Here is a 15,528-nt window from a genome sequence, read left to right on the forward strand (position 1 = left end):
CATTAGTGAAACATTTGTTAAAAACCCTAGGCTCCAGTTCTAAGTAGCAGAGATGGCAGTATGAAGCAGACAGAACCTTGCTATGATCAACAGGCAAAAGACTGGTGTCCTTATTCTGGAAAAGGGCTTGCTGAAATGCACTCGTATTTTCTCTTCCTTTGTCTAACACTGCCAGAATGCAGTCCCAACAGAAGCTGTTGAGACAGCTTTTCCCAGCTTTAGTGGATGCCATGTTTGGCATCAGAAGAGCATTTGGTCATGGCATGTAAAACCATTATAAAATAAAAATCTTTGGTACATTCACACATACCAATCCAACCTTACCTAGAACTAACAGGCTGGCAACAAAGCACCAGAAAACTCTATTTTACAGTTATTTTAAAGTAGCTTGTTTTTAAAAATCATAGCAAGTAAATTCAGATGGCTAGTCTGATGCCTGTTCTAATCCTCAATCAAGCAGCTTTGTCAAACAAATGTTTAATCATGTGTTCTCACTTGCTTGTCTAAACCTACACAATTTTTTGAAAAGAACTTTTATTTTAGGACATAGCAGATTAAAAGAGGAATCACAGTCCAAACTCTCTCCATGTCCTTCTCTTTCCAGTTTTACTGCGTGCATAAGGTCATAAACACCAGTTGTACTGACTCTTACACAGAGGGATGTAGATTGGTTCTGAACAGGCTGTTGTTGCTGTGTGAGAAACCGTAAAGGTATTAAGTCTAGTTCTAAGGCGTACACTAGGCGCCTCTTGTACCTGACTACAAGGTTCATCCATTCAAGCACAAGATACACTGGGCCAAGAGCACAGTCTGTTCTTCATAGACAAAATGAAGAGCCGAATGGGTGTGTGTATACACATCAGTAAGGAGAATTTTGCTCATATCTTGCTGGTGATGAGTTAAGTCAAGTAAAGTTTATCCTTTTAACTGAGGAACAAACACTTCTGCTAGAAAGTACGAGAAAAATAAAAAGGGAATCAATAATACATGAATTGTAAATGCAAGACAGTACTGGAGATATTTCTATTCAGGCCTCTCTGCTCCCTGTAGATTTCTGAGGTTAAGACATTAATACCTTCATGAAGAGCTCTGCGGGCCAGAGCCTCAAACTCAGTAAAACTGTGAAGAAGGTAACAGTGGTCTTCTTTTGGGTGGGACGCCATATCATTCAGTTCTCGGATATTCCCCTGCCATATCCCAAAGGTGAAGATCTCCACTCCAAGTTCACGCAAGGATGCTGCAATGGGTCTTGGGTCTCCCCCATTGGAATAGCCATCAGTAATGAGAAATATCACTTTTGTAGCATTTCCACGGGCATGGCGTAATATTTGCTGGAAGAGAAAATGAAATTGCACGCCTCAGCCAAGGGTTAACAGTGGTTGATTGGTACACTACTTCCTCCATTATATGACTCCTTTTGTTTGAATTATACAGTTAATAAGGCCCTTGCAAGGTCACCCACTATAACAAAGGTCTAACATCTGCATGTATAGGCTGTGGTTGAACAAGCCAAATCACTGAGTCACACTTTAGGTGGTCACAGCTTACACAATCACAGAAATTATAACACTATTGGAAATAAGACACTTTTCATGCTGATTGATTAGATCACCCATGCACCAGATTCAGCAATGATTCTGACCAGAGCTCAAGTGACTTTGCTCAGACTGAAGTTTAAATAGGCACTATAAATACTGAAGATCTAGAGCAAAACCCGAAATACAATCTAACATATTTTCATGCAATATTATGTTTTGATCCAGTAAACTATAAACCCTGCTGCTGATTTATTGTAAGTCTTCTCCTAACAAGTATTTATAGTGTTGGTAATTTTAAACCCAGCAAAAAATTTCCCATTTGACCCTGCTGAATGTTTTCCTCCCTTACAATGGTTTGCTAAGATCACTTTAGATTGCCCCTTGTAGCCTCAAAAATGCCTGTAGTCTCTTCTATCCTGTTGCTCCTTCCTAGAACTTCACACAAAGCATTTATAACACTGTTCAGCACTGCCTGAGAGAGAACATGCCCCACAGATTCCGGCCCATTTCAGGCTTCTAGTCTGACAATGCACTTGTGCTAATTACTCTCCAAGTACTTTCAGTTTTTGGGTGACAGGCAGAGCAACAGCAAAAATGTGACGTCAACGTGCCATGGGCTAGAAGCCACCCAATGGAGTTACTATACTGATGATTAGCCGCTGTCTGTCAGAGCGTGAGTAAATAAGGGATGACTACCAACCTCCTAATTGTGGCCAGGTGCTGTCCACAACCCTGAAGCAGGGGATTGTGAAGATATATTTTCTCCATCCTCTGAGAACTTTCGTAGAAAGAATTAGATGCAGACTTTCAATTTGGTAGCAGGCAAATTATGACCATATTTATTTCAATATTAGATCGTACCATGCTACAATTAATGCAAAAGACCACATTTAATAGACCTTTGAATGATACTCCAAAAGACGTCATTGTATGACAAGTAGGTATATGTGATTAAGACACTCATAACAAGCACAAATTCCAAAACAAGAGATCAACCAAGCTGAGCTGTTTCATTACAAAATCTTTATGCAAGAGCTATGAAGTAAAATCATCTGGCTTTCAGCTCATGTAAAAGATTACTAGCTAGGCCAGCCCAAATAACCCACAGAGCTTTTATACCCCAACTCAGTAACCCAGGCCACATTTTAGGATGACTGGACTTTGATTCATCAGCTCACTGATTTCAGGTAGATACCACGCCAAAACAAGCACACACACCATAAATCAAAGCACATACCATTGGCACTGTGGTCTGAGAGACTGCCAAGCAATGTTCTGCTGTTGGGTTTGATTTTATTACTACTTGTTTGCAAAACCCAAAGGGAGGGAAAGCAAATTCTCTTGCAGACAAAAATACCCTTCACAAATCAAAGTTATTGTTCCTCACATTGCTTAAGTCATAAGTGGAAAACCAGAATTAAGTGGGAAAACAGAATGGAATGGGAAACTAGAATGAAAATAATCAGGAAGAAAAAGGCAAGACAAAGGGCGACAAGAAGACAAACAGTAGGAAAAATGTACAAATGGCAAATTTCAAAGTGCATTCTGAAACTGATGCTCTAAACCAAGTGACTGCAGGCAGAGATGGTAGTCTTATAATTAACACGCATAATTAACATTTAGCAATTAATTATGCTATTTTAAAACAGAATATAAGCAACTTAAACTTCAATCCAACTTCTTAAGTATTCAGGCTGATATTCAGGATGTCTGTCTAAAGCTATTTCGGTAGAAATGGCCCTATTTTTTGAAAAAAACAAGACAAGGAAAACATGATCCACCTGTACTCACTTAGTTTTGGCAATTGTATCATCTCTGAGCTTTAAAAAAAGATTTTTCAATCAGAAAATCATATAATAAAGGTGGAAAAATATGCCCCAAATAAATGTAAGTTGTGGAATGTGCATAATTGAGGAAGAAACCACTACTTACACAGGGTTATGAGACATAATGGAAATTTTCAGTAGAATTCTCTGAAGATCCCAGCTACACACAGATTGCTCTAGTAGAATCTGATTCCAACTTGTGATTCTGTTATAACATGTACAGAAGTGGGAACAAAGCTTAATTTTGGAAGGATGGCAATTTCTGTAGTATCCTTCAGCACTGTTTCCCTCAGCGCATTACAGAAAACTTCACACACTTTGCAGATGAAGGTAGTGGACAGCATTCCACATTGTCCTGGTGCTTCAGCAGTTAATGCTTATAATCAACAGCAACCAAACTTCCTAAACACAGAGACATGTCTGTATGGCCAGTGAACAAATGAGCTTGAGCCCCAGTAGTCTCGACAGGACTACAGATATCTCAGGATGATTTAATTCTGACTAGCAAATAAGAAGAAATTTTTGTTTTACAAAATTAGACTACAAATGTGCTCTGAAACTCCTGAAACACAAACCCTCCATTACTTTCCATGTAATCAAGAAAGTTCATGGTCCCATGAAAAATTGCTTAGCAAGACCTTTTAAAAAGGTGGGTTTGAGTAAGTGAAAAGCACCAGTAAAAGACTGTCTTTGAGGAAAAAATGACTATTTTTGAGGGGAAAACATTCCTTGGCTACATGACCCTCAGATGAGGCAAGAGCCAAAATCTTTTCCGTCCTCTGCATCTCAAAGGGCAACCACATCTTCAAAACAGCAGTTCTGTCACACAGACACGAATTGAGCCAAGAGGTAAGAGCATGAAGCCGTCTTCTTGCTACCCAGAAGACTTGAATATTCAGGCACCAGGGAATCTGAGTAGAGAAACAGACAAACAGACAAGATTGCTACATATTGCCCCTAGAAATCAAAACAAAACAAAGCAACTGACCAGCTTGGCCCTCATGTCTTGCAGCTGTAACTCTAGACACAGAATCCCTGCTGTATAAAAACAGAGGAAAACAACAAGGGAGGGAAAGAAACATTCAGCATGGGGGGGTGGGGGGGTGGGGTGCAGGGAGGAGGTAGGGGGAAGAGAAAAAAGTAATTTTGAAATAATTTGTGTATATCCTTTGGTCCATTTAGCATTTTGTTTTCTTCTGTGAGGACAAGAGGACAGGCCACCATCCTGTCAGAGCTGCTGACAATCCAAGTATCAGTCTCCATTCCTCTTCTCTGCAATATTTGCGCAGCATTTCACATAATTTTTGTTTTCTCTAACCCTGACTTACTTCCCTCTCTTCTGAGAAACCTCTCTCTCCTTCCATCTCCAGAAAGCTGTTTTGAAAGCGGTTTTCTCTGAACAGAAAGTTCATATATTTTAAAATGTTTGTTTAACCCCTAAACTTGTAAGCACACACAGAGGTTGTTCATCAGCCCCTGCCAACTTCATGGACTATATCTACATAGAGATGACTTTTTTTCATAGCAAGGCTTTTGCAGTCCATTCATAAATTGTCAGGTTCTTCAATAAATACAGTTTAAAAGCCTTCTAAGTGGTACTAGTAAGTTTAAAGGATCCTGAGAACCTGTTTCTTTGACATGAATTTCCACATCTGCTTCTGATTTTACCACCAAATGAAACTCAGCACCAGCCACAAATCAAAATACAGGACTGAATGGCCTGTTAAATTGAGAATTTAGCCCATTTGGTCATTACAATAAATTAACAGGGGATAAGTACAAACAAAGCAACCTAATGCTCTTGATGATTGAATAGAAATTCATGGGGCCACTAGAAATACCTAGTCTTTTACCATTTCAGTAACTATTTTCTTCTCGACACTTCCTTCAGAGGACTAGTAGATCAGTCCGTTTCAGTAATCCTTCCAGATTTAAATAAAACATTCTTTTCACATTAGCAAAAAGTTATTACCATCTGTATTGCATTCAGTGACTGTTTGGTGTGTGCAAATATCTGGCATTCTGACCAACTTTTTGTGCCAGTAAAAGTCCTTAGAATTAAAAAAATGAAGTCTTGCGCAACAAATCATACAAAATACTCCTCTAGAAATTCACTATTACAATGGAAAACTAAATTCTATCAGTATAGTCAAAAAACCAGCTAAATTCTAACTTCTGCATTTTTAACATTAACATGGAATCTCAACACAGAATTAGGAGACGAGAAGTATCAAAGGGCAAAGACTTCTTCAGCCACTTGACAGCCAAAGCAGTGATGTTGTCAAAGGTTCCTTGTTACTGTCTCAACTACATCTTCTGCATGCAATCCATGAACATATGATCTTGGGCCTGTTCTTATTCTCTCTCTTGATTTTAAAAAATATTCTGACTATGAAGAATTGAATATTAATATATCTATCTAGAGGGACACAAGTTGAATTGGGTTACCCTCTCTCACTTTACATAGCACCCAATAACATCACACAAGCCCCAGGAGGAGCTTGCCTTAGAGTGTTTAAGTTGGGGCCAAGCCCCCAAAATAACATTATCCAATATTCACCTTGTAGGAAAAACACTACCTAAGGGCTACAAAGCAAATGTTATTTCTTACAGATTAGGAAGAACCACCATCTTTGCATCTCAGAAACAAACCAGAAAGCTTTCCACTAAATCCTACACTGGATTTCTTTTCACTTTAGGAATGACATAAAACATATGCATCAGGGGATGAGTTCTGAATAGAATGAAATTATTATTTTTCCTAGATGATCACTTATTCAATATAAAAGAAATAATTTCCATTTTATAATATTACTGAATTAACTATCTACAATGTAACATATTCATTATTATGCTTATATTAAAATAAATATTAGTTTATTTTAAAAGTTATGGCATAGGTTTGGTCCATACATTCATAAGAATATTAAATATTAAAACAATACATCCTAATTTATCACAGGTGGCTTCAGAAGCAGATCAGCATTTCATTCACAAAGGAAAACAGCAATGCTAAATCTCTTTGCAAAGCTCAACTTCTGCTCCAAGTAATCTTTGCTTTCACCTTTCCTGCAGGTAAAAATGTCCAAATCTGACAGGAGATTTTACATAAATAAATACTCCATAAAGAAAAAAAAAAAAATCAGTACTGTGATCAAACATAGCTTTTGGTAAAGCTGAGACATCTTATTACCAAATCCAAAGCACTCCTGAGAAACCTGGTCATCTCACAAGACTAATGCAAAGCTAGGCGGTGACTAATACAGTTCCCCTTCATCAGGAAAATGTTGCCAGGTGAAGAATTGTTTGCACCTGGTAGGTTAATGCAATGCTCATTCTTCAAAAACTACTGGCCTATGGAACCACACAATGCTAATTCTGTAGAAGATCTGGAAAGCAACCAGCCCAATCATTCAAACTTTGACCAGTTCACCAGGCAGGAAGGTATGACTTTGGGGCTGCTGACCACCAGGGATCACCAGTCTCCCAGGACAGAAAGCATGCACAGAGGGAAAGGAATGTAAGTTAATGACTTTGGGAAAATTATTATCATATATATGGTTTTTTTCTGAGAAAACCTATGAATTTGTACATAAAATACAGTATATAAATAGGCGATTTTTCTGCACTCAGCATGCAAGATATTTTGGAGGAGATATCCCCTCATACATTCAACCAAATAAAGAATGCCTGCCTCTTAATGTTATATTCGTCCTGTTCTATTTTACTAATTTTTGGTAACAATACAAGTGTTATTCCTATACATAAAAGACCTGGCTACACCTCCTGAGCTCCCTCTCTACAACAGCAAAGGTACGATTTTCTGATTTCGTGTTTTCTTTTGGTCACTATACATTGCTATTTTTCACTCCTCTAATCAAATGAATCTTATCCCCTCTTTAGCTCTCAAAATGAATTAAAAGATATTCCACAGTTAGAGGTTTTGGCTTCCAACCTTTCCCTCTCTTTTCTGCACTGCTACACAGGCTCTAGAGAATAAGCTGTTACCTATCTAGAAGAAATTAACTAATATTAAAACTTCCCTTGGATATTCCCTTAGCAAGAAATGCACTCCTAATTCAGGGAAAAGATCTATAGAAATCATCTGGATATTTAAATATTTAAATAGTTCTTTAGTATATATTTAGTATAAAATATTTAAGTAGTTCTAACTGGCAGGCATGACCAGAATAACTCTCACAGCTGTGTTAGTCAGTCCCACAATATGGATGAAAGAACACAGGTGAAAAAGCCAGGCATGCTTATGGTCAGGAAATGTACTGATATGACATCTGAGCAAAGACTGACAGATCTAGTAATGTTCAGATGGGGGAAAGGAAGGTTTAAGGTCCTCTTATCCATGCATAGATAAAAATACTTAATGAGTGGGGGAGTAAAGAAGAAGTGTACAGAATCTTCTAATTGGTAGCCTTAGGCAAGAAGCACATATTTAAATATCAACATTCCACTTTAAGGGAGGAAGCAACATTTCTGCTGCAAGAGTGATCAACTACTGAAACATGTTTCCCAGAAAGTTTGTGGGTTCTCCGTCTCTGGATATATTCAAACACCAACTTAGACACAGTCCTGAGCAACCAGAACAAAAGCCTAAACAGCCCAAAATCACCAATTGCTTTACAATGACCGGAGCTGTTACACAGAATTTTGACTCACACAGTTGTGTTAGCACTGTTGGATCTGGTGATTTGAAAGTGTGTGGCTTGCAGTTTTCAGCTCTGAGCTAGAAAGAACAGAATGCATCTAGTTTCCAGGAAACAACTAACATGCTTATCTTTCATCTTCTATAATTTTGAAGGTCTTCTAAACAGGACATTAAAAAAGAGGACATGTTATGTACATAGACATTTTCTGAGCTCTTGTGCAATATAACCTCTTAAAAAGTTTATTGAGACTTTGCAAACTTGCTGAAGGCCACATATGCTGCCATGTTGCATGCTATAGCCAAAATATCATTTGCTAACAGATCTCAGATTGATTCAAAAAATGAAAAATTCTTGTTTTCTTTGTCTGTGAGCCGTTTCCATCATTAATATAACAAAGATGTTATTTGATTTCTTTGGTACTGCTCTGGTCTCCTGCTACTAATAAAAATAGGGACTCAAAAATATTTTACTAAATATGTAACTGATTTTCATGTATTTTCAGATCAAGCATTCACATAACTATTGACCAGTACATCTGCCAAGTATTTGTTTCTTTTGTGTTTGCTTTGAACATTTATTACTTTAAATAAGCAGGGAAAAAGAAGAAAAGCTGAACTGGATAATTAATTCCAAAAGGACAAACAGAATTCATGACCCGGCCATCTACTCCCAGCTGTCACTACTCAATTATCTGCTTTTTTTGGGTTTTTTTTTTGTTGCCCCCCCGCCCCCCCCCGGACTGCTAGAATTGAGCGACACTAACACAAAGTTATCACTGATAAGAGATGTCTCAGACCAGCTGGGTGTGGGGGAGTGTTTCGGAGAGAAATCCATCTCTGCTAACTGTTCATACCGCTTATGGTCAGCAGAGTACCACAACTCTGAACATTAAAGCTCTTTACAGACTACTGCTTGCATTCAAGGAGGCTTTCCATCTTCCTGGTTGAGGTTGCCAGTGAGACCTTGAACCAGAGGGAGAATTATAATTTTAACAATAGCTTTTGTTTTGAATTGTGTTAATGTCATAGAGAAGTAAGCAGTTCCAAAATTTAAGAAGGGTGCTGGTCCTAAAAAGGACCTGTTGCTAATAGCAATAGAACTTTTCATTTCAGCACATAGAAAAGTCAGAAAATTCTGAGCATCACAAACATGCTGTCTCACCTGCAAAATCTGACCCACAAATTCCAGTAACATATGGATTTGGAGACAAAGGGTAAAATACGTATCACAGAACATGCAAAATAAACATTCAGAAGTTTAAGGCTGAGGCTTATGTCAGAAACTACTGCTAAATATGATGTTATTTTGCTGTAAAGGCCTCTCACAAGACTAGGAAATTAATTAAAAATAAATCAACTTATTTTGTTCTGACTTCTTCAAAATTTTAGTGCCAGGGATTTACTCCTTCTCTCAAAACAAATCACTCAGAAGCTTTTCTGGTTTGTGTTTGTATCTCTGAAGCAAAGCATGTGCTATGACTGATTTCTCTGTGAGGGTCATAACTTTTGAGGACTGGCAATCAGAAGGGGCTTATTCTCAGACCCTTTCAAAAAAGCCTCTAAGATGACAACAAAAAATGGTTTTCTCATGAAAAGGCCTCTCTATTCCTGAAACATTTAGGATGATATCATCCAGATACCACAGCAGTGAAAGATTTCATTCATTATATTGTTGGTTCAGATATTACATCCACAAGATTTGTTTTATTTTGTGCAGCAGTATCTACACCAGACTTCCAAATTACACGCTTCTGACTAGATCACAATGCAAGGCACAATTTTCTAAGCACAAGAATTCCAAATAACAGGTTTTCAACTAAAGAAAATATTTATCCTGATTAGGCAGCTGCAGATACTATGCTAAACAGAGCACTTTTTGCCAGTCCAAGCCAAAAGGTCAGAGAAAAAGTAACTACTTAATAACTTCTAACGGTAGGTCCATTTCAGGCTTGGTCTAAGGGCAATGAACAAGGTGAAAATGTGTATCTTGCCTCTGACCCTGCCTAATTAATTGTATGAACAAATCCCACGCACGGTTGGAGTATGCAGGACCACTACTCTTCACAAACACCACACCGATTAAAACTAGAGATTTAGAGCTGACACCAGTGACGGCTGACAGGAACGCTGTTTTCAGTTTGATAATCCCTAACTACCAGTTCTGCAATTGCAAAAGTGGCCACAGAGGTAAACCAAATTGACTCTGGTTTTTGTTCTACCAGATCTTTAACATGGACTCCAAAGGTCATAATCAAAACTCAGAGAGGCCCAATGCTGTCGACCAGTCAGTTAGCTCTAGTTGACCTAAGCCACCATGAGATATTTAGAGCATGATGCCAAAGATAACCTAGATTCTGTTGCTCTCTCAATATCAGCTGCAAATTTTGCAGAGATCATAAAAACACATAAACACCTGCTTGATAACCAGGCTGAATGCTCATCTGAATGCTCATCTTCTCAGTGAGAGAACGCTACGTTTTTTCAATTTAAAAAACTTAACCAAGTCCACGGTAAGAAAAGATTTTCAGTTTTTTAGCTTCTGTAAGATTTTAATTTGAAAATGGGATTCTGAATCTGAAAACACATTGAAAATAAAAGCTGATTTTCCCATATTAGTGGCTAACAATGCTGCATCTTGTACTTCTGTGCTTTTGTCATTCAATAGAAACAAAGTCACCATCACTTATTTAAACAAGAATGAAATAAGGATTAGAACTGTATATATAAGCTGATGTGTGCTTACATTCTTTTGAGGGACTTTTTTTTTAATATTTATTAATTATAACACAGGAATTTGACATGCTGGTTGGACATTTGTCATGCTCCCTCAAGATCACATTAGACACAAACACCAGATTTCAAAGACCAGATGCTCAGAAAATGTGTAACCTTGTTTTGTAGGTGACAAAACTTTCACTTGCATATACCTATGCTGACTTCAATGGAGGGAAGATGAATTATAAAAACAAAAATATTACCTTTTTAATGCAACAACTATTTTTATAACACTGAAGAAGTCACAAAGGCTCCCTCAACTACTGCGTTGCCAGATTTTTTACAACTGACTGGTCTAAGGCTGTCTGAATACTATCTCTGACTTCTGCTCAATAGTTGTGCATATCTACAACTTCCACTTCAATTATGAAGAGAAATTGTTCCCATTTTACTTCCACTGAAAGACAGAAATAAGACTATCTTCTTCTCAGATGATATAATTTTATTAACACATTGCCATGTCAAGTAGTTTAAATAATTTTTATTTTCATCTTTTTTTTAGACCACCAAAACCAATTCAGCTTCAGAATGTTTAAACTGTCCATCAATAAAGATAGGACACCAACGCTGGCATATATGTAACTGACTCTCCGCAGCTAAAACAAAACTTCCCACTAAACTTCCATCATTGCACAATGACCCTTCAGTTCTATTTCGGATCCCATCTAGTAACAAATGCACATGCCTCCCATGAGGCGTAATGGGTGCCGTTAGCAGTGGTTATCTCTCAGGATCAGAAGCTACAATGCAGTTGCATACAGGTCTCTCAATACTTTTCACCACTGAGGTCTTGGCTTTAGAGGCATTCCTTAAGCATCAGGAGCAACACTTGCTCAAACCTGTTTGTATTGTCAGTTCTGCTTTGGTTCTTTCTCGCTGTCACAACAGCTCTGTAGCTTTCCATAATGCAATAAGCAATCTGCTTAACATAAGCTATATGTAGTTTATGCTGTCCCACCAACTTATGCTGTGAAAACTGAAGCCAAAGAGTTTTGAATTAATGAGGTCAGTTTCTTCCCCTTTCTAAGAAAGTTTGCATGTGCCTTAAAGGAAAGACTTTGAAAACGAGCACTTGCTAGCTCAAGCATGGTACAAAACCATAAACAGGGTGGCAAACCCAAACAATAGTAATTCAGCCATTCTCACCAGGATGCTGTCTCTTGCCACTGTCTCTTGTGGTATATTCGACATATTTCTGTGAATCGCACAGAATTTATCCTTAATCTGCTGGGTAGGAATGCCAAAGTGTGGTTTACATGGCAAAAGTTAGTAAGGACAGCTTTGACAAAACACAGAAACTCTGCAATAAACCTGTCTACACAGTACCTTTGGAAAGGACGCAAAGCTGCAGTGCCAAGGAGAACTCTGTTATGTTTTCAAAGAAGATGGATGTTGTGTGGTTGTGTAACAGCTTGTCAAACTGAATAGGTCTGCTTTTAGGATGATGTTTTGCTGCCACAGGTTCTGAGACAGCAACTGCCATGTAAATCTTGCTCCTGTTCGCTCATGTTCCCAGGTCAGACACTAACTGGCCTGATGACCTTCTCTTTCTGCCTCCTTGGTTTCAGTGGAACTGTCACAGATATGAATTAATCACTTTGAGACCTACCAATGAAGAGTGCTGCATGATGATTTAAGCGCTGGGTTTATTCTGATAAGGCATTTTCCTTCATTTTCTGTTACTATGTCACATTAAGTGATACAATCCCAGAGACTTTGTCTTGCTTTGCAGATACTTTTGAGTTTGGAAAAGAAGCAGAGAACCCTGGTCAGAAGCATAAGGAATCCCAAGTTAAAGTGTAAAAGAAAAAGAAAAATTCAAAAAAGAAACACTTTAGGAAAGTGAAAGAAGAAATAATTGTGGTTGTACCAAAAGACAGTTAAAAACATAAGGCAGCAGTCTAAGAGTCCAGAGGGAACAGCAGTTTTGTTATACTTAAAAAGCTTTCTAGATTTATTCCAAAAGTAGTATTTTAAACTTAGAACAGTCATTTTCTGAAAAGTGTCTAGAAAGGAGAGTATTCTCTGAAGATGCTAATTTGTCTGACATGAAGAAGCCATACTGAAGAAAACCACAGTACAGTATCTTTAACGAACAGCTAGTAAGCAGACCGGAATTTAACCTTGTTATTCTATCCTAATTTTCTCTGTCACCATGCGAATATATTTCTTCCCACATTCTTATAAGAACACAATGTAAAATGACAGTCATGCTGGTGCAGCCACAAAACTTAGCTGGGCTCAAGAAACTAAATTGTAGGTTTCTGGAGAGATTTTTTGTTTATTCCACTTTAAAGATATCATCAGTCAAGATTTTATATCAAGACAACAGATGGTATTTCTTAAGCTTATATTTTGTTTTTAATGGTTATTTTTAACTCGTTCTGTTAACTTTTTCACACAACACCCCTGGGATGGATCTATATTGAAACATGGCTTCAAAGTGGAAGATCTAATACAGGGATGTGTTTTCCTGAAGCAGGTTTGGCATGTGCAGCTCTGAGCACATTATACAGCGAACTTGCTTTCTCCTGCCAAAAGTGAAGAGAATAATCTCTGCCAATTTCATTTGCCCAGCAGTGATGCACCTCTTGCAATCTCACTCCTCAGCTCCAAATCAGAATGTGTCTTTCAAGACAAGTGCATTCAATGCTCAGCTACAGGGCACTATTAGAAACTAGATGCAAAAAAACCCCAAAACAAAAAAACCCCAAAACAAAAAAACCACCACAACAAAAACCCCAAAACAAACACAAACAAATAAAAAACAAAACAAGCACCCCCCCCCCCCCAAAAAAAAAAAAACCCAAAAAAAACCAAACCCACAAAAAAACCCAAAACAAAAACACCAATATGAGACTTGGTTTGGTGGTTGTTTCTGAACACAGAGGCCAAATGACAAGGGAGAGCCAGGACTAGCCTTGTAAAAAGAGCTTTCTGAGTAGACTAGCTGTCCATTAACCATCTACAGGGAAGTCTCCCCAGCAGGACCAAGTGCCAACACATGTCCAGGTGCTGCCTAGACCTAATTTCTGCCATGACTCTGTATGACGGTACAACAAGTGATTGTGTTACGGTGTTGGAAATGTTCCTAGGGACGTGCCCCTACTTATTGGTTAAGCTTACTGTACGGAGCTTAAGGGGACCTTTGTAAGTCATCAGCAATTAAAACAGACACCTGGCAAGAGCACGTTGGTATGTCTGACAGCTAACGGGCACTCAAGTCCTGCTGCCATGAAACCAGGCAGGAATTTCAGGAGCCAGACTTGACTCGTATGTATCACTTCTGAAATTGACACAAGGGCTCCATGTCCCTTCAAAGAACGAATTTCACAAATCAGTTTTCAAGGGCAGCAGAAAAGATGGGAGTTGCAGGTGCAGACAGCACGGAAAGACAGTGACTAACTATTGCTCTGACCAGGCTATTCTGCGTCCCACACCACACCATTCCACAGCCCATCGTACATCCACAACACCCCTTTCCACGGAACACCATCGAACAACGCGGAGAACCACATTCCCACGCCACACACCGCGCAGCAGAGCACAACGTACACCGAGCCATCGCACCCCGGCACCCCAGGCACTACTGCGGCTCACGTCGCCTCGCCTTCCCTCGGGGCTGAGACCTCTCCTTGCCAGCGCTCGCTGCTCTCACCGCACCCCTGAGCGCGGCCCCCCGCACCGCGGCAGCGCGCACCCCGCGCCCGGCGCAGCCGCCGCCCGCCGCCCCGTCTCACCGCCGCCTGCTGGAAGGCGCCCTTGGTGTAGGTGCCGCCGCCGCGGTAGGCGATGGCGGGGATCTCGCGTCCCAGCAGGGCGCACTTGTGCTGCTGCGGCCGCCGCCGCGAGATGTAGTCCACGCGTGGCACCACGTTGCTGCGCGAGGAGAAGGTGACGATGGCGACGCGCGTGGCCGCGGGCACCACGGGGAAATCGGAGAGCAGCTTCTTGACGAAGCGCAGCTCGCTCAGGAAGTTGGCCGGACCCACGCTCGACGACTCGTCCACCAGGAACACCAGCTCCAGCCGCCCGCTGCGCGCCCGCAGACGCCGCACCTGGCGCTTGAAGGCGCGCCCCAGCTTCTCCACTTTGCTCTCCGTCGTGGCGGGCAGCGGCGGCACCTCCAGGGATGGCGACGCGAAAGCTGGGGCGCGGAGGAGGGCGTCCGGCTGGCCGCCCGCCCGGCCCTGCGGCGTCGACGACGACAGGGACAGCGACAGTCCCCCCCAGCAGCAGAGAGCCACCAGGGGCCACATGGCGTGGCGGCGGTCGCGGGGAGACGGCGGCAGCCGCGGGAGAAGAGCCGCTGGTCGTCCCCTGACGCCCCACCTCCTCTCTACTCGGAGGGGCGTCCGGCCTGCCTCTCCGTCTCCCTGCCGGCCTCCCCGCCGGCCCCCGCAGGTATTCGCGGCCTTTAATCCCCCGCGGCTGGGGCGCTACCCCTCGCACGCCCCTCTCTCCGCTTTCCACTCCTCGCCTGTCGGCAACGCTCTCCCACCGCGTCCCTCCCCGCCTCCCGCCGCCCCGTCCCGCCCCGATGGGTCCCGCACGGCTGGCGGGGGCCAGCCCTACAGCGGGGCGGGTGGCGGTCGCTGGAAACGCGCCGAGCAGAAGCTAAGGGGGCCGAAAGGCAGGACCCCCCGAAGAGTGAGGAGCGCCTTTTCCGCTCCCTCACCGCGTGGGTTGGAGCTGCTGCTCGCGGGGACGGGGTGAGGGTTTGCAC

General features: G+C 41.1%; 1 protein-coding gene across 1 annotated transcript in view; it reads right to left on the reverse strand.

Annotated features, from left to right (window-relative positions):
• The window catches only part of SVEP1 (sushi, von Willebrand factor type A, EGF and pentraxin domain containing 1), a 126,377-nt gene extending 111,285 nt beyond the window's left edge, over nucleotides 1–15,092 (reverse strand). The window contains exons 1-2 of the mRNA XM_040089292.2: nucleotides 14,543–15,092; nucleotides 1,076–1,331 (exon numbers count right to left, since the gene is read on the reverse strand). Of these exons, the coding sequence (XP_039945226.1) occupies nucleotides 1,076–1,331; nucleotides 14,543–15,061 (775 nt within the window). The 5' untranslated portion in view covers nucleotides 15,062–15,092. The remainder of the gene's footprint in view (nucleotides 1–1,075; nucleotides 1,332–14,542) is intronic.
• Between the last annotated feature and the right edge of the window lie 436 nt (nucleotides 15,093–15,528).

This window comes from Hirundo rustica, chromosome Z (genome assembly GCF_015227805.2).
Source record: "Hirundo rustica isolate bHirRus1 chromosome Z, bHirRus1.pri.v3, whole genome shotgun sequence".
NCBI lineage: Eukaryota > Metazoa > Chordata > Aves > Passeriformes > Hirundinidae > Hirundo > Hirundo rustica.